Source organism: Trachymyrmex septentrionalis, unplaced genomic scaffold (assembly GCF_001594115.1).
Source record: "Trachymyrmex septentrionalis isolate Tsep2-gDNA-1 unplaced genomic scaffold, Tsep1.0 scaffold83, whole genome shotgun sequence".
NCBI lineage: Eukaryota > Metazoa > Arthropoda > Insecta > Hymenoptera > Formicidae > Trachymyrmex > Trachymyrmex septentrionalis.
The window spans coordinates 1,780,493-1,799,024 of record NW_017306018.1 but is presented as its reverse complement, the minus strand read 5'-3'; the positions used below and the strand labels follow the sequence as shown (position 1 = coordinate 1,799,024).

General features: G+C 39.4%; 1 protein-coding gene across 1 annotated transcript; it reads left to right on the top strand.

Moving 5' to 3' along the window:
• The first annotated feature begins 2,001 nt into the window (after window positions 1-2,001).
• Window positions 2,002-17,264, top strand: LOC108755146. The gene is made up of 3 exons (XM_018497991.1): window positions 2,002-3,677; window positions 12,915-13,111; window positions 15,518-17,264. Exons 1-3 carry the CDS (start codon window positions 2,648-2,650, stop codon window positions 15,761-15,763), a joined length of 1,473 nt encoding a protein of 490 aa, XP_018353493.1. The 5' UTR covers window positions 2,002-2,647; the 3' UTR covers window positions 15,764-17,264.
• The last annotated feature ends 1,268 nt before the right edge of the window (window positions 17,265-18,532 follow it).

Here is an 18,532-nt window from a genome sequence, read left to right as displayed (position 1 = left end):
TTTGGATCGGAGATTCAATATGTCGCTTCTGCTAACGCTCCAATCCATCCCGCTCCTATCAATAAAACGTCCCGTCTTATTCCCTCGTAATGAACGCAAATATTTGTTTATTTTTACTGATTTATATTATTCTTGTACAAGCGATGTAGGTGTGTAAGTATTCCGCGATAACATAGGAAAAAACTGCTTTTTGCGAAATTATTGAAAGTATTCGGAAGAAAGTAAAATATCAGCTGTAAAAATTTTCATCGTTAAAAATCTATGTGAGAGTTTTGGAAAAAATAGTAGCCTATTTCTCGAAAGATAATCCAAAGAGGGGAATATCAATCGAGATAAAATACTTATTTCAGTAACATTTTCATATTTTATTTGCGTCATTTGAAACTAAGTGTCTAGCGTTTCGCGCGAGAAGTATCGTTTTCAAGTGTCTCTGAAAATCATTCTTTTTATTTACAAGCACAAATTCGAGTACAAACAATTAATCGAAAGCCAGATTGTCGAATGAAGGATCCAGTCATTCCAGTCACGTTCTCAGCACGCACGTCGCATCCCGCCAATAATTAAATGTGATAAACGCTGGGATTGTGCATATCACCGACAATATATAAATCCTAGATCAGCCATCGCTCGGTCTCACGAGAGCGCGGAACGAGGTGCCGCGCGGTTTGTGTACGCGTACGAGCGAACGCGAGAGGGATGCTTGCCCTCCCTCAGCCATGCGCTCGTGCACACAGCCACGTGCACCCGTATTGCCAATCAATTCGCGCATTGCGCGCCCGGGAATTAGACAATTAGGAGTCGTCACGTTCCGCTCGGTCCCACCGCGTTCCACCACTACCACCACCACCACCACCACCATCACTACCATCACTACCATCACTACCACCACCACCACCACCGTAGCCACGTTCCATCGACCATCCGCGTTCTCCACCACCTCGAGACACTCTCCGACGTCGGGCGATGCAGCCAGCTCCATCTGACGGTTGCGGAGAACCGGAAGAAGGGGGTTTCCCCTACGGGTTTCGATCCACCTCGTCGCCCGCTATTGGTCCTCGTTCAACCACAAAGAACGCCCATTCTCGAAACGCCCGAGATGTGCGTCGGCTCGCGCGTATTGGTCGAACCCAGGCCACGGTACCGGTTTTGCTGGCGTTGCGGGGGCGGCGCGCACCCGGCGGTAACATCGCAACGCCGAGAATGAGAAGAGAGAGAGAGAGAGTGAGGGGGGGGGGAGAGAGGTAGAATGGAGAGCCCCTCTCCCCCCCCCCGGCAGGGCTCTCCACCGCGAGTGCAGCCGAGCTGGTAATCAGTGCCGTTTCCGCGGCAGTGGCGGTCACCACGCGGCAGATTACACAGATTACAACCGATTACATTTGTACTCCACTGCCGACATTTCTTTTCGCGGGACGACTACAGCACTCCCACCTTGTGTCCTCATCGTCGCGCGATCAGAGCTAGAATACGCACTCGACCGCCTTGGTGAATCGTCTAGGCCGCGTTGTTGGTGCACGAAGAAACTGAGTGCCTCGACTGAAACCCAGAAGCATTGGAAGAGATCGCGTATCAACGTCCGCTTAATGGAACGTGCTGATGAACGCGTCGATGACAGCGACAGACTTTCTTGATCTTGGCAATCAGCATTTGATCTTTTCCAAGTTATTACTTCCAAGGATCCCGTACGTCGTTATGCGAACATTGATGTTTGTAACCTAACGATAAAATAGACGAAATATCGTAATGTATAATGTGTCATGATGAAGAAGGATCCAAGTTTGAAACGAGAGAAGCTCAATGGTGGAAATATCTTTTAAAATTTATCATTGGAATATACACGACACACGGCGGATTAGAATAATCGTTCGTAATTAATTAGAATTTATCATGACAGCGAAAGCTGTCAACGTGAGGTTCATCCACGACACATCGTCTCTCGCAAAGAGAGTATTGTACAGCGTAGATTCCATTCTGCGCGCTTCGTTTAAATGTTTTTATACAGATTCGTTAAACACTGTCTGAGTGAAAAGAATACTAAGTGTTGCGAAAAGAGGATTGCTGTATGAGAATATCAGCTGAGAATCGGCAAGGATGCGAAGAGTATAAAAGTTAAGAGGTAAGAAGAGTTGGATCATCATGTTGATATCTTAAAAACACTCTTCTGACTCTAATGGAGGAATCCGCTCGTGTCGGCTGGGTCATTCCGCGGCGATGCGGCGGATTCCAAGAATAACGGAGCGAGAAACTGATTAAGGTGGCGGGTTGCGCCTCGGAAAGTCTCTACAACGTTAGCAAGTTTCGTTCAGAGGAATCGCGATGTGACTGATCGACACTGACTGAAAATGCCTTGCGGCTCGATGGCATCAATGTATCACGTCCATCATTCTTCAACGGACGTCCGTGAGGAGCTAATACAACGACTGTTAGCTGAAACTAGGTGCGACTTATTCGGAGTTTCGTTAGGATTTACAGTTTAATGGACATTGGATTTAATGGGCACAACATGGAACTAAGAAAGCGACCGAACGATCTTTCTATTCGCATCTTTGGATGACTGGATCAAGTGTAGTTTTATAGATTGATTAGAATTGTCGGTCGTACTTCGAGACTTGTGAAACGCGAGAACTTAAGAGGCCGACACAGAATCGGCATGAGCAACAGCGAGGGCGTAGTGACGGGCCCAGATTCCGGTAGCGATCGTTTGTGCGAGGACGTTGACATGGCTACTCCGACGTCAGCATCTTCGAATTTAAAGCCACGAAGCGGCAAGATCAGCTTCAGCGTCGATGCCCTGCTAAGTGGCACGAAGAAGAGTGCCATCGGCGGCGGCGGCGGCGGCGGCACTTTTGCGACCAGGCGAGATAACGATGACAGAATGGATACCGAAAAAAATATTGAGATGGAGGCAAGGTATCGAGAGCTCCTAATAGAACAGCAGAGACTTCAGAGTAGAGAACTACTCGCTAGGTTGAGTCCTCACGGTCTCGTCGGCTTCGGCAATCATCACCACCATCATCATCCGAACAGACTCGAGCAAGATCACCCGCCCGCTCGACAAGAGATGCTTACGGTGAAGGATTTCTCTAGGACGAGTCACGACAAGTCGTCCTCGCCTATCAGAATAGACCAGGAGATCCCGACGAGAGACCGACTGACGGCCAATTCGCCGAGTGGGATCAGTGAGACGATGCTCCAACGGGAACAAGAGCATATTCAGGAAGAAGACGAAAGGATCGACAGGATTACCAATCCGAGATCTGTATCGCCCGCGAGCAGACGAGAGATTCTCGACGATCGTAGTGATTCCGAAGCGAATCGCTCGTTAGAAGGAGATCGTACGACGGATCATTTGGATCTTGAAGACCACGAGATAAGAAGCGTCGGCCAGTCCGAGGATCTAAATGTGATGGACTCGGATTGCGAATTGGAGAGGGACCTGGAAACTAGCCAGGAGAAGGAGGAGAAGTCGAGCCCGGTAGTGCCTCAGCCGATTCATCCCGGAGTGCAAAGGCCTTCGCAGGGCCCGCCGTATCTCGCTGGAGCACCCGGCGCTCCCGGTTGGAACCCCGCGGGATTTCCGCATTCTCTGGCGGGATTCGCGTGGCTGCCCCCACCCCCGCATCCGCACAATCCTCACGGACATCTTTACACGCCACATGGTGGACCTACTAGCCCGAACGGTAAAACTAGCACGGGTGCGCCGTGCTTAACCCTTACTCCCCCTCGTCATTTTTTTTTCTCACCCGCCATCGTGGAGTCACTCACGTTCTACACTTACATTAAAGGTTACACCGTATTGAAATGGTTTTCAACCATTAATTTTACTTAGTTCAACCTTCTAGTATATTAAAAAGCGAAATAATAATTTATAATAATAATTTAATCTAAATTAAATCGCCACTGTCCCTCAATAAATCATTATTTTATACTAAAATAATGGTTAAATTTGACAATGTATAATGTAAAATTCAACCATTATTTTAGTACAAAATAACGATACACTGAGTAAGAGCAGTGGCGGCTTAAATTGGATTAAATTTGACGCTATAAATCTAATATAGTGTGTACTAGTGACATTACAAGGAGGAGTAAGAGTTAAGATCGTCTATTACATTTTAGAATGTGTGAAATTTCATGCTATGTATTAATAAACAAACTCATTCGCATGTTCACGTCAGCACATTAAACATTTTACGATTTACATCACTGGACTTGCTCAAATAAATCTCTCGCAGAAGATGGTAATGATATGCCAAAAGTTATCATCTTTCAACTTAATATTGTAATCACAGTTTAGTAGCGTGATAATTATTCGCGGAAGAATATTCTTTGAAAATAAGTTGCATCTAAGAAATTTAAAAGGAGTATTATGCGCAAACAAGAATAGTTTTATTGTACCTGCTTTGTTTGATCCTACCGAGTCGAAAAAAGCAAATACAATGAAACTACAATGTCGGCAATCAGATTGAAAACGCAAACTTGAAAATGCAAACTGTTAATGCATGACACGCAGACTCATAACGTTCTGCATTAGTGCCGTGGATCACGCGAGTAGACGGACATTGCCGGTCTTACGTGCCAAAGAATTCGATCGTACTCCAGTTTACCTTCGTCGTGATCGAAGCTTAAAGCTAAGACCTTAAAACTGCCATCGCGATCGACACGATATCTTTTCCCTAATAATTTCTTCTTAACTGGAAAAATTTAACGGGCATAATGAGACTAATAGATCTTAAATATGATGCAAATTCAAGAGATAAATATTTATATTTCGACGAATACATATCATATTTTATCACGGTCATTAACTGAAGATATGAATATTGTCAATATCAATTCAGTCAGCAGTTTGATTAAATCGTTGATCAAAACGATCCGTTGCATTCTTTAGCATATAATTCTATATTCCATAATCACTGACTGTCGTAATCGTGCGACTTTGGAATAGAACTTGTTCACGTGCAGGATTCCGTACTATTAATTTAAATAAACGATCGAATACATGACAGCTATAATTTCAAAATTATCACGCTTTCTTACGGACCAATAAATAATCGAATAAATTTTTTAGCGGAAATATTGGAGATGCAAATTTATATTTATTACTGATTCACTGATTAAATAAAATTAACCGATAGCTTTTTTACAATTAATATATAGCTTTTGTATTTATTAATTAATTAGTTAAGAAATTATTAGTCTGTGTATTTTTTTGCAAAAAAAAGAACAAAATTTATTTCGTCTAACATTTTTATCGTACAGTGTTATCAAATGTCATACAATATTTGTAGACATAGAATTGCTATAAACGTGCATTAACCGTTACTTCCCAGAACTGTATAAGAATTAATTCGTTCACTTATCGAGGGTTTTATTTTATACGCGAGAAACTAGGTAAAGTCCTTCCGTAATTTTTCTTCTACTCGATGTTGGTATCAATTTCCGCACAGAATTGCAATTCGATCGGTTTGCAGATCTTTTCCGAGTTTATTCCACATATGTCAACGCGGAATTCATGTTCGTGTTACGGTTTGAAGCCGCGATCGGTTCCTTGAAACGCGCGTACGATCGGCGCGGAAAGTTCGATCGGTGCGTCGGGCTCGATGTCGTATATCTAGGCTATTAGGACGCATGATCGGCGCTTACAAAGGAATGTGTTTTCCATCGCCTCTAGTGTGATGGAGGCAGGAGTGACCACGAGGTGACGCGAGCGAAAAATCGGACACGCAGATAAAACGTAATTGCCTAATGAGGAAGGAGAAACCTCGAAAGAGAGAGCAACTGCAGCGCGATCCTCGGGACAGGTACAAAAGTGATCAGCCGTACACAAAGATACAGATCTTGTTTCATGACTGGTGGCGAATATATGGATTGTAATTGGCTAATAAATCGAGAAGGAAAACCGTGGCGGTTCCAAGCCGCGATAATTAGACGTCGCTTGGGAACACTTCACTGATAAATAATTTACGATGACTTAAACGAGAGAATTAGTTGCGATTTATTAATTACCAACTGCAAGACCTCTCTCGCTCTCTCTTATCTCGCGTAGATTAGCAGTAGCTTGAAGAAAATTCGATTGCCGTAAACAAGAATCAAGCGATTTAACACATGCGAATTAAATACGAGTATACTTTCGCACCGTTCGATTCAATTATATCTATTTGATGCAAAATATGACAAATATCTAGGTCAATCTGGAATATTTTTGTGTGCATGAATTTTTACGATTTTCAATTCAAACAAACTTGCACGCCGATTATTATTTAAGGCCGACAAATAATCAGCTCACAGTTTGCTTAAACTGGAAATTGTAAAAATACACACATAGGAACGAAGGCCTATTGATTAAATATTTATAGTTATTTGTGTTGAACCTCTCTCGGTTCACTCAATATATTGTCAATCTATTGGAATTTTCGTGTTCGAATGATATCAATTACGATGACAATGCACATTTTGAGCTCTGCATTATTAATTCTTCCACAATTCGTAGTCATTACCATTTATCTAAGCGAGTAGAAGATTCCACTAATGGAGAAAGACGTTGAAGTGCAAAGATTCGTGTTGTCTTGTGAGTAAAGGACTCATGAACGTTACTACATTGAGTCCATTCCTAATGGACAATTAAAGTAATACCTCATTAAGGTGTAACTGACACCTCTCGCGCAATATAAGTTAATCGTACATCGTGGTACTCTCTTCGAGGTACTCCATCTCGAGTGCTCGCGAGAGTGCAAAAGGACGAGAGCGTTCCTTGTATTTGGCCTCGCGCGTAAACTTTTATGCTCGCCAGGAGTCTCATAATGGTTTTAGAGATTTCTTTCTCGGAAACGGCACAAGTTCCTCATTACGCGTGGATATAATTTCGCAGGAACTTCGAGATTCGCAACGTTATTTACTTCTAAGACATTTAACGAGAATGGCGGAAGAATCGTCTTGAAGAATGAATTATTTTACAAATTTTTGAAAAAGTCCCCACTGCATTATTATAGTTTTCTGCGATATAATCGCATAGATAATATCTACAAAGTTTTTTCATAATTGCGCAAACAATAAAATTAATTTTGCGACAAGTGACAGAAGGAAAATTATTAGAGAAATTGGAGAAATTTACGCAATATTATTTTATTATTTTCCTTATTTCTTGTAAACATACATAATTGAACAATTAACGCAGCATACATTCGCAGTGAAATCGATAAAGGGAGAATATTAGGAAAATAGCAAGCGTAAAACTAATATAAACGTACAAGAGAACATTACCTGCTACGTTCATTGCTTTATCTTTCAAAGAGAGAGTAACATAATTAAAAGTAATGCTTGCAACGCTCGACGTAAAGCAGCATGAATAGCAACCGGAGAATGAGAGAATATTGGAAAGACACGCGAACCCGCAGCTAATGGGAACGCATAAAAGCTGACTGCTATATGGACCCGTGTATCTCTCAAAGTGGCATAATTGAATGAAACGCATTTACATCATTTGTGTCAACCGTAATAAAATCCGGCTCAAAATATAACGCTTCATATAAAGCGGTATTGACAGTAAATCATGGAAGGACAACAGATACAATAACGAAATTGATGAGAATGCGTAAGAGCATTCTAACTACGCTCTTGTTTTCCATATCTTGTTTTCCACACTGTTTGCCGACAGAAAACGAAAAGCGGAAAAAGACGAGAACGCGATGATCGGTCCGCACGGCCAGCCGGGATCGCTAACAGTTCGACATGATAGAGTCATATATAACTCACGACATCCATAATGCATTCAAGAGACCCCTGGTAAAAAGTGCTCTTGTTAAAGTGGCCTGTTAAGTTTGGTGTAGCGCATTCAGCTTCCTGTGCGATGTCGCTTGGCAAAGCTTTTTGCGAACGATAACGACAATCCATTCGCCCGCTCGGCCCATCCCGCGTTCTTCTTATGATTTGTCCCCCTCGTTTTCTTTCCGCTATTGGTGCGCGACACCAATTATACCAGCACTTTGAACGAAAGCCGGAGCAACTCGGTATGCACTGTTGTTGCAATCGCGATTATCGTAGCAGTGTCGCTTTTGCCCCGAGCATAATTGTTCACTTATAGGAACTCGTTTAATTACCACGTCTTTTAGTCCTCGGTATTTTCGATAAGAAGCTCCGAATCATAATGCAAATCAACATTTCCTCATTGTACCATCAATCGAGTCGTTGTGTGTATTTATAATACTTTACAGAGAAATTTAACAATTTTTGTTCGCGAACCAATAAACCATTCGCGCGCATAAAATAATATTTTGCAAGAGATAAGATAAATTTTGAACCCTCTGTTTTAAATTAAATTAACCGATTTGTAGCGATTTGTATTTTACTTAGGCCTGATGTTTCATTTTCTGATTTAACTTACGATAAAATTTAATCTGACGATAACGTATAATATTATAAAAATTGTATTTTTCTAACCCATGTCGAAGTGTATTAGAAACCATAATAATATTGTAAGGAAATCATCTTATTTCTCACTTATAAGTTCATTTTTAAGTGACAAATGATGATAATGTAAGAATTGTCATGATGACGTCCTATGATATATCGTTATGACTTAACTGTGACTGTGTTCTACCTGAGTGGTTAATCACTAAACTGAAGATTTTGTAGTGAGTAGTTTTTAAAGTTATCATACTACAAAATTAGTAATGATTAATCATAACTAAACAAAAACACAATTTTTACATTATCATGAGGTTAGGTGAATTTAAATTATAAATAATTAATACCAGGAAATGAAAACCCGGGCTTTAAAATTCCACTAAGAATTTCATCTTTACAGGACGAGAAAGTACCACTGTAGTACTAAAACAGTGTCATATTTTGGGGCAAGAAATACTATAAAAAAATAACAGATAAAAACAAATCTTACTCAAGGAAAAGTTGTAAAATTAAAAAAATGGACTCCCTTCTAAAAGTTAATGAGAACAAAATTATCTAACATAAACTAATTCAGATTCATCAAGATATCCTTTAATTATTTTTTTGTAATAAAGTATTATATAAATACGTCAACTTTTCTATGATGAAATATCTCTTCGAAATATCATATCTTCTGCACAAAAGTCGTTTCTGAAAAATTAGACAGTGAAAAGCTTATTAGCCCATTTCCATTAAGCGTTCACCACTGACAGTTATTTTGAGGGGGGCGGGGAGGGAGGGGTGCGATACGGGGCTCGTATATAGCCGATAATCCCCGGGGCCCGTCGTTGGGCGGCGGCTTACGAAAATTATGAATACGGACGTCATTTATAACGCTCGAACACCGCTGCCCGTACGCATTTATCTGGATTGCGCGCGCAGGAATGAATTAACGACGCCCGCCCCGCGTCCAATGATGTTCTACAAAATATTTTGGACGATTCATCATTCCATGGACGTAATTACCCGGCTCGGCCGTTCCACAGCGGCCCGACACGACGCCCGTCTGTCGGCTAACGCGTCTCTCTTCGGCATCCCTGAAAATTCAGTATCCATTGATGAAAGTAGTGGTCGCATAAGGATTGCAATTGCCTTCTGTAAGATCTCGTAAAAATATTCGGAAGAATTATACGCCCAAACATGATTGCGCACACAGTTTTAAAGGTCTGATTTTATTATATTGATCTTATTATTACAGAATAAATTTTTGTTTTCATGCTTTATGTTACACAGTCTGACATGTCCGTTTTTTTATTTATAATCCAATATAATTAAATATTAATTTAATTAAAAACTCGTGATTTTAATAAATAATGCATACAAAGGATTTTGCTGAAATTTAAAAATTTAGTTAAACATTTAGCTAAATACAGATCTAAAAATAATTTTGTTGGACTGTTCAAATTATATAGGACGCTGAAACCGATTGCTAGGATGTCAAAAATTTTTGCAACATTGCTCATTATAGACTTGAAATTTCTACGCAACTACTTTGATGGTCCAACAAAATTAGTTTTAATTGTAATACGAATTTGGATCGATGAGAATGAATCTAATAAATAAGAGAAATCTTACAATTCGGTGAAAATGGAGATCTATGCATAGTGCTTAATTATTTCTGTATAAATTTATATACATATTTGATTTTGCAAATTATACGTAAAATTATTTTTGCACTGAAAAAAATATAGTCAATTTTAATAATGAATACTGCCAACTAAATATTTATTAAATATAAAGATATATTTATTTGATACAAGAAATGTTAATTTGATTTAACCATTATTTTTTTTACTGAACAAATATTTATTTACTGTAAGTAAATGTTTAGTTGGCAGTATTGAACTAAATATTTATTAAAATTGACTATATTTATTTCTCAGTGTAGATCTCAGTGTAGATCAAGTTGAATTTTTAGCAATACTTTAGCAAAAGTTTTTTCGTGTACAGCAATACGATTCAGTCGCACACGAAGTCTCTCTTTAATTAGGCTGATTTAATGCCGTAAGACATTCGGCGATGATCCGGATCAATCTTTTATCGTCACACGTTTGTCTAACCGAAAAGTTTACATGGAAGGCGAACTGATTGTGCACTTATCAGAACGACGACGGCCGTTGCGGCTATGTAGCCGCACTCGTGCGTGTTTCAACGGTCGGGTAATTAACAGAAATTAATTAGCAGTCAAGAAGAACATATTGATCGGTTACGTGCGCGGCATGGCCAACTTCGATGAGCGACATGAAATCGCTATATTACCGCATGAATGGATGCGACATCGACACGTAACGACAGATTGTCCGGCTACGCGCGGATTTGCGATGTCTTTCTTGCGTAATTCCTTTTGCAATCTCTCGAACGCGCATATCGGTCACTTTACTTACATTAGACTATCTTAGACCCGTCTTTTCTCTAAGACAAGTAAATAACATTGTAACTCGAGTGTTAACCGCATTAATAATCCATTAGCTCGGTGACTCAAGGCAACAAATTTCCAACACCATTATGTTAATATGAAAAGAAAAAGAAAAATATATCACCGAATGAAATAACAATAACATGTAATTAGTGATACGTTCGATAATGAGATCACGCTGTGCGTTGTCACACAAACTCGCACACACGATGTTTTTCGAACGCGAAAAAAAATGGTAGCGGATAGATCCGCGATTTTCGATTTATCCAGATAGGTATTTAATTAGCAGAAATTAATTAGCCTCCTGGGAGAACATATTGATCAGTTACGTGCGTAAATCCACCAAGCTTCCCCAAGTGATACGCGAAACGGGGAACTGGCGGTGCAACGAGAATGGAAGACGTGATACCGGTGTCTCGACTGATCCGGTCGACAATGCCGGCGGCCTATGCCTTTTTTGTACTCGGTCGAACGTTAATTAGCCCTCGGAATCCGCACGATGCCCTCCTCGCCGCGTCGCGAAATCGTCATCGTTTCGCCGTGCAGGATGTCGAAAACACTTTTTCACGGTGTGTAGCCGTACAAAGTCGCGATGTAACTTCGCATCTGGCCGACGCAGGGCCGCTTCCACGAGATATCAATTACTCTTCCTCTCATACGAGTCGCTTATTTTCAATGCGGCGCGAGATAGTGTGGCGTGTGTTATAGGGAAATAATATGTCTAATTATAGAATGGTGCGCGGGCGCTAAGAAGAGTTATTGGCAAGCCAACTGCAATTTTTAAGAGATGTCAATACTTCATTTGGTCCCTTGTGCGTCGCTTGAAAAATTCGCAACGTGGGATATTAATTATCGCGGTCTAAAATAAAAAAAATAAAAAAAATTAACGCTACACATATTTCCATTTCATGCAGGATTACTTCTTTTTTTATCTTTTATTTTTAAGCGAATTTTAACGAAGTGGTCAGCTTAAAATGGATTTACAGATGAATGACAAGGTGCGGGAATGTTGCCGGATATAATCGCGCTACCGCGGAGAGGTGGCGAAACTTTACGCAGTACCAGCTAATTGCACGTACATGAGTCGATCGTAAACAACGACGGTCAATGATAATCATGCGCGCCGGATGCAGGAGACCGGGTTGATGGGTCGATAATTAGGCGCCGTTCGTTGAGCATTCGAGCGCGATTTATTTTTTATGATTTAATTTGCGCCCTCCCTTCAGTCTCCCGGTACTGCGAGGCCGTAATCGCTTCATCATGCGAAACCTATGAAAACGCGTCTTGCCGAGACGTTGCCGGGTGATCGTAAATTAACGAGTAACGTTGCACATCCGGGGTTAATTATCATTCGATGAGTGCGAGAAGACGGGATTGGCGTTTTAATAGTACAGATACAAATGTCTGCGAATATCATTATTAACGTATCTCTCTCTAATGACGCTGGTAGCAGAGTGATGCTATTTTAATCCCCATCTCGTCTCTTTTTAAAGAGGAATAGCGGTTCGAATCGACTCGAAACGAGAACGGGCGCGAGATCGAACTGTGATGTTGAATGACTTTCTAATAAAAATCGTATGTTTTTCATTGAAACAACATTGAATCAACTTTCTGAACTTTTTGCAACAATAACCACTTCAATTTGCATTTTTCTGAAGCAAATAAGAGCTTACTGGATATGCTAATTTATTTATTACTTTTAGTACACACGATTAAATATTTCTGCCCTGTACGTTTCTTCTCTTCGACAAACTAGGAGCGTTAAATAATTAATTACAACATTTATTCACAATTTATTTAAATTTAACAATCTTACAAATAAAGGTTTCTAAAGATTTAAGATATACGTGATATAGGAATGACTTAATTTTTTTTTTGTATATTTTTTTGTATATTTGTGAAAGTGATGAAAATTGAGTACCTGAGACACGAACGACTCATCGTGTGTGCAGTAAAGGACCAGAAAATTATCGTGTATACTAATGATTAATATTATTCACACGAAGGGATACGAAGTGAAGTCCTATCAGAACGCATGTCTTCTCTTTGGTTTCAGGAGACTTAAGATTACCGGGACCCGGACCAGGCCCGGTTAGGTGCACTCTCAGAAAGCACAAACCGAACCGGAAGCCGAGAACGCCGTTCACGACGCAGCAGCTGTTATCACTTGAGAAAAAGTTTCGCGAAAAACAGTACCTAACGATAGCCGAAAGAGCGGAGTTCTCGTCGTCTCTTCACCTCACGGAAACGCAGGTGAGACGCTGGACAGTTGACATACGAGTAATTAGCTCTTTTAGCGAATTGAAAAAGTCTCATTTTACGTAACGATCTCCAGCGAAACATAAATGTTCAACATAAATGTACGTTAAGAAACGCTATTTATAAAAGCGTTCCGTAATAAATTAATACAAATTAATCGTAATTAACGTAAAATGCAAATGGGAAGGACGTATTTTTATTACCCAATAAATATAATGAGTACTAAACGAGTACAAAAAGAAGAATACATATTGGTTTTAAAACTGTTATTGAATCAAACGTGGGGTATTCTTCGATTAATAAGGTCATTGATAAAAGTCGTTAAAATTATCTGTTTATATTTATTTTATTGTACGATAATAAACCAATCACATTAGCGTGCTTTTAAAACGAAAGATAGTACTTTCGTGTCGTAAATTAATATTTACACATCTTTAATATCTTTACGCTCGAATTAATAGCTAATTGCAAATTTATCTTTCACAAAAATTATAATTGTAATATGTCGCGAATATTATTATTATTATATATATACCCTTATTATACTGTACTCTTCTCCATTTGGAATATCGTGATTCTGTGCCATGTATGTAACAGAGTAGGCTATTATCGCGCCGGTTAGCGTGCTAAGATGCACTTTGCGCATTCGTTACAATGCATCAGTCGAAATGAAGCTACGTCGCACATTCATTTGCTTAGATAAGCTACGATTATCTCCTCGTGTCGTTTAAGTCGCCAAACCATTCCTTCGATCGCGCTCTCTTCTCTCTCATTATTCACCACGGACAAAGAGATATGTCTACAATTCAAATCGTGACACGCTGTGGCGATATTCATCCATATGATCACACGTAGTAACTTATCACTTGATTCTTTTATGACGACGAAGAGAAAGGCTAGGCAGTTAACACTCTTTTTTTCGTATTTATCAAATGCTCAATCCTGGAATCAATTTTAATTCGTATATTATACAGGAATATAATAACAATTTGGATGCTACGTTCCGTGTGTTTTCTATCTTAATTTAGCCGAAATGTTTACACGGAAAAAACAGTTTCGTTGAAGTATCTAAACATTATTTTATTGTACTATCGAAATAATTACGTAGGCACTCAAGCTAGTAGATATTCTTGCTAAAATATCAAAATTTTTCGCAACATTATTACTCATCAAGTTTCAGTTTCCTGAAACGTAATTATTTTAATAGTTCGACAAAATTATTTTCAGAAAGCTATATCTAATAAATTTTTAGGTACTTCAGTAAAATCGTTCTTTCCATGTAACTTTCAACGTTTTGTATCAAATGAAGTTTAGTTACGTAAGTTTAATTGGCACAGGTTATCACAAGTAATTTAAAATTGTCTATAAAATTGAAACGTTTTTGAAACAATTAAACAAAGTTTTGAAATCATTTTATTTTATTTTTTTTTTATGTTTTCTAGAGAACGCCTGAATGCACAGTAATTATCCTATTTATGTATATTGCCAAAAATAAGTATTCGGAGTCCCAAAATATTCCCAAAATATTCTCATGCCCGAACGAAAAGTGCCGCAAATTAACCGATTCAAAGCGACAGCTGCGTAAACGACGCTCGCAACGACTGTGCAAATAACAATTAAACGCGATTTAATGTTGACCCGACACGTACATCTGCATAAACTCGAGTGTTAGGCGTGTCGCTGTTGATGTCTTATGACATCGAGGATTTCTCGATACGTCGATAATTTCCTGCTGGAAACTGAATGCTCCGCCGACTGTTTTGTCTAACGACACGCTAAATGACTGTGTTTTACGCAGAAAATCTGTTATTTGTTTCAGACCCACGTTCTTGGTGGTAACGCGTTAAATAGTAAAATTACTGCGTAATTTTATTAATTATGAGTTCTCAGACGTTTGCAGTAACTCGCGCGGTTTGAATATGCTATTTGTCGATTGTAAATCTCCAGCCACTGAAGTTAAACGCGACATCAACCAATAATGGCACTTATGTAATGTTTGCAGGTGTGTCGCATGATATACACGATAGAATCTATAATTTCTCACGTTATTCGACACCTTTACGAATCAGTATTTTTAATGATTCGTGAAAAAAAAATTTATTCTCAAATCACTAATTTTACTTCTACGTTTAATAATATTGTTAATACTAATCTGTAACAAAAATCTTAATTCGTTTGATTTTATTTGTATTTTATTTTAAAATACAATAATTGATTCTGGAGAGACTTTGTATTACCGCTGATGTTATAAAAATATTTAAAACTTGTACCATTAAATCTCAAGTGTTGTGCATCCGAGAAATACTTGAGGAATTAATGAAGAAGCGATATATGAACGAATTTTGTGTAACATCAATTCGTTCGTTATTGTTCTAAATCGAACATACCGTAATGTTTCAGGTGAAGATCTGGTTTCAAAACCGAAGAGCCAAGGCGAAGCGGCTTCAGGAGGCGGAAATAGAGAAGCTAAGACTATCCGCGAGGCCCCTGCTACACCCCAGTTTCGGATCGGGGCTGATGTTCTCTGGGGTAGGCCCGCCTGGTACCCCAGGAGTACCTCCCTTCATTGCAGCTGCCATGGCTAGGCACACCCATGCTGCAGCAGCGGCGGCCATGTTCATGGGGCCGCCTGGGCACCGACCTTAATAATGATATTCCAAGATATAATACGCGTGTAATTCGAAGTCATTCTTAACGTCATCGCCTGAAGACCCAACCTGCTCACAAATGGGATTGGTGACGTCGATGACGCAGAATCTATGAATCGTCAAGAATTCATGGATTCGAAAACCTGCACATTGATTTAAGAATCCGAAGGAGAATTCAAACTTCGGGAATTCAATTCCAGACGATACTCACGCGATAATTTCGAGGAACTGGAGAAAGCGAGGATTTACGAAGATACCGGTTGAAAAATCTAAGAGCTTGGAGATTTAAAAACTAAAGAGATTGAAAATTTGAAGGTTCAAGAGAGCAAGTGCTAACAATTTTAGAACTCAAGATTTTGAAAGAACTCCAGAAAGCAGAAAGCTGAAAGAAGTCTAATTAAATAATTAATAAATCCATAAAACGGATTTTAAGTGACCTTTCTTTTACGTGAAGCAGGAAAATTGCCCCAAGTTTTTCGGTCACTTTTATTTATCAGTCCACCTTCCGTTCGAGTTTAATTGTCCAATCTTCTGCCGATACCGAGGATATTGGGATCCACCATTTAACGCTGGAACGTCGAAATTGCTTAGGAATGGTTATATAGTGACAATACTTGAACGTTAATCCGGATGGCTTATCTCCAGAGGGATACAGATAATCTGAATTTCGATACGTTCAGTCCGAAACTATCGTTTGGAAGAAACCTGTAGCTCGAAGAAACATCGTCGCGTAAATTTCCCGAGACGATGGAATACGTATATATCGGCGCCTCGTGAGGCGGTGCATGAAACTTTGATCTCAAGAAAAAGCACGAGTGTACATAGTGTAAATAGATATGCGTTCTTACGGTAACTATGGGTGTACGTATGTATATACACACGTGTACAGGACGCTTTGATTACCGTCAAGAAGAATCGCGAGGAACGAGAGCGTTAGTTTTAACGATTTGAACCGCGCTGGATCTAGCAAACGTTCCTTCGCAGATGTGTTTTTAATGTGGACTGATCGAGAGAATGCAGCGACGTGAATGTGCGAGGTACGTTTAAATAATTCCGAGTCTGAGAGCATTAATAGAGAAAGGTATCGAAGTCAAATGTATCAGTCGTTCCTCTGAAAGTAATTCCTAAATATTGAAGAAAATAAATCTATTCGTTCATATTAGAATCTTTTTCAAACCTAAGTCGCGAAATTTTTAAAAGTTGCACCAGTGACAGATCTCTAATAGATGCTATAAATAAAGGATAGACCATTGGATTAATTCCTCATCGGCAACTATACAGTTTGTAGTTCACCTAATCTCGATATCTTTCAGATTCACTTGTTAAATTTTTTTTCTGTGCAAGAAGACAAGACGAGTGCGTGTAAATTATGTATCCGCTCGTGTCGATTGTGAATCGAGGGAAACGGAATCGCTCATAGACAGTAAAAGCTAACGAATGTGGCGTGGTTCTAGACGTACCTATGCGCCTTGTATAAATGTAAGATGATAATTTATCCATGGAAGTATATTATAGCGAAATAAAAGATTTCAGTATTTACGTTCTTTCCATCGATTTTTCAATGATCCTTGATGAAACATTTACGAATTCTCTGCACGGATGAATACACAGATAAATTGTAGAATAAAAATTAATTTGTTAAGTTTTTAAAGTTTACGAAAAGCACATAAAAAGCAGTAGAAAATCGAAAGAATCATCAAAAGGACGTTATCAGTTCGAACAGCTTTTCGCGACTGATTAATTTACAAATAACAATTGATGCAATTGATCGAGCGTAACTTTTTTCAACTAAGGCATCATTGAGGCAGAACAGAGAGAGAGAGAGAGAGAAATACGCGCGGGCGATTTACCCCGACGCGATCGAATGTATCGCACAGTCATCGACAGGTCGGCTTCATATATGGCAAGTAGTCGATAAGGCAGCCGAAAGTGTTCGCCAGATAATTAGAAATATGTTAATCCGCCGTGGCTGCTAATTGGTTTTTGACTAAATTTTTAATTAAGTCTTAAGCCTGGGCGGCGCTCTGATTTATCGAAGAGAGAGAGAGAGAGAGAGGGAGAGTGAGAGCCCGCCGCTAATTATAAAATATATATAGTGGAGACGGCACTAACACACACATACCTGCGGCGAGACAGCACCTCGTTTGCCGTTATCATATTTGTGCGTTGTATCTTCGCCGTGTGCACCTGTCTCGCTTTACGGTGTGTGGCCATAGGCGCCTGCAGCGGCCCGGCGTTCTTTTTTCGGCGACGCGCAACTTTCCAAGAGAGACGCCGCGCCGTACTGTCCCCGATAATTGCCATGTCATCTCCGTATTTTACGCAATCGCGCGACGTTCGGAGGCGTCAAAGGCTCGCGAAGTAAGATTTACCAATATTCCGGGATAGCCGATTTGCACCGATTTCCCCTTACATAAGCTTGATTTGCGAAGTGTCTATTTGGTAATGTCATGTATAAACGTTAACTGAAAACGTTTACGAGAACACAATACGAATCGATAGTTGCGATAGCCTCTACGCTGAAAGAAAATTTATTCAATCTTAGTACATATTTCTTTGAATAGTACTAAGTAAACATTTACTTGTAGTAAATAAATATTTACTCAATAAAAAAAAATGACAGTTAAATCGAATTAATGGTTTTTACATCAAATAAATATTTATTTACATTTAGTAAATATTTGCTTGGACCTCATTCAACCAGATATTTATTAAAATTTATTACTTTTTTTAATAATGTATAGTGGCAATAATTTCTTAACAATAA

Bases quoted from the DNA above. Each gene is read 5' to 3' on its own strand.
- LOC108755146 (XM_018497991.1), top strand. From the start codon at position 2,648: ATGAGCAACAGCGAGGGCGTAGTGACGGGCCCAGATTCCGGTAGCGAT. The intron at 3,678-12,914 runs GTAAAACTAGCA...CTTTGGTTTCAG, and splicing joins TGGACCTACTAGCCCGAACG to GAGACTTAAGATTACCGGGA. The intron at 13,112-15,517 runs GTGAGACGCTGG...GTAATGTTTCAG, and splicing joins TTCACCTCACGGAAACGCAG to GTGAAGATCTGGTTTCAAAA.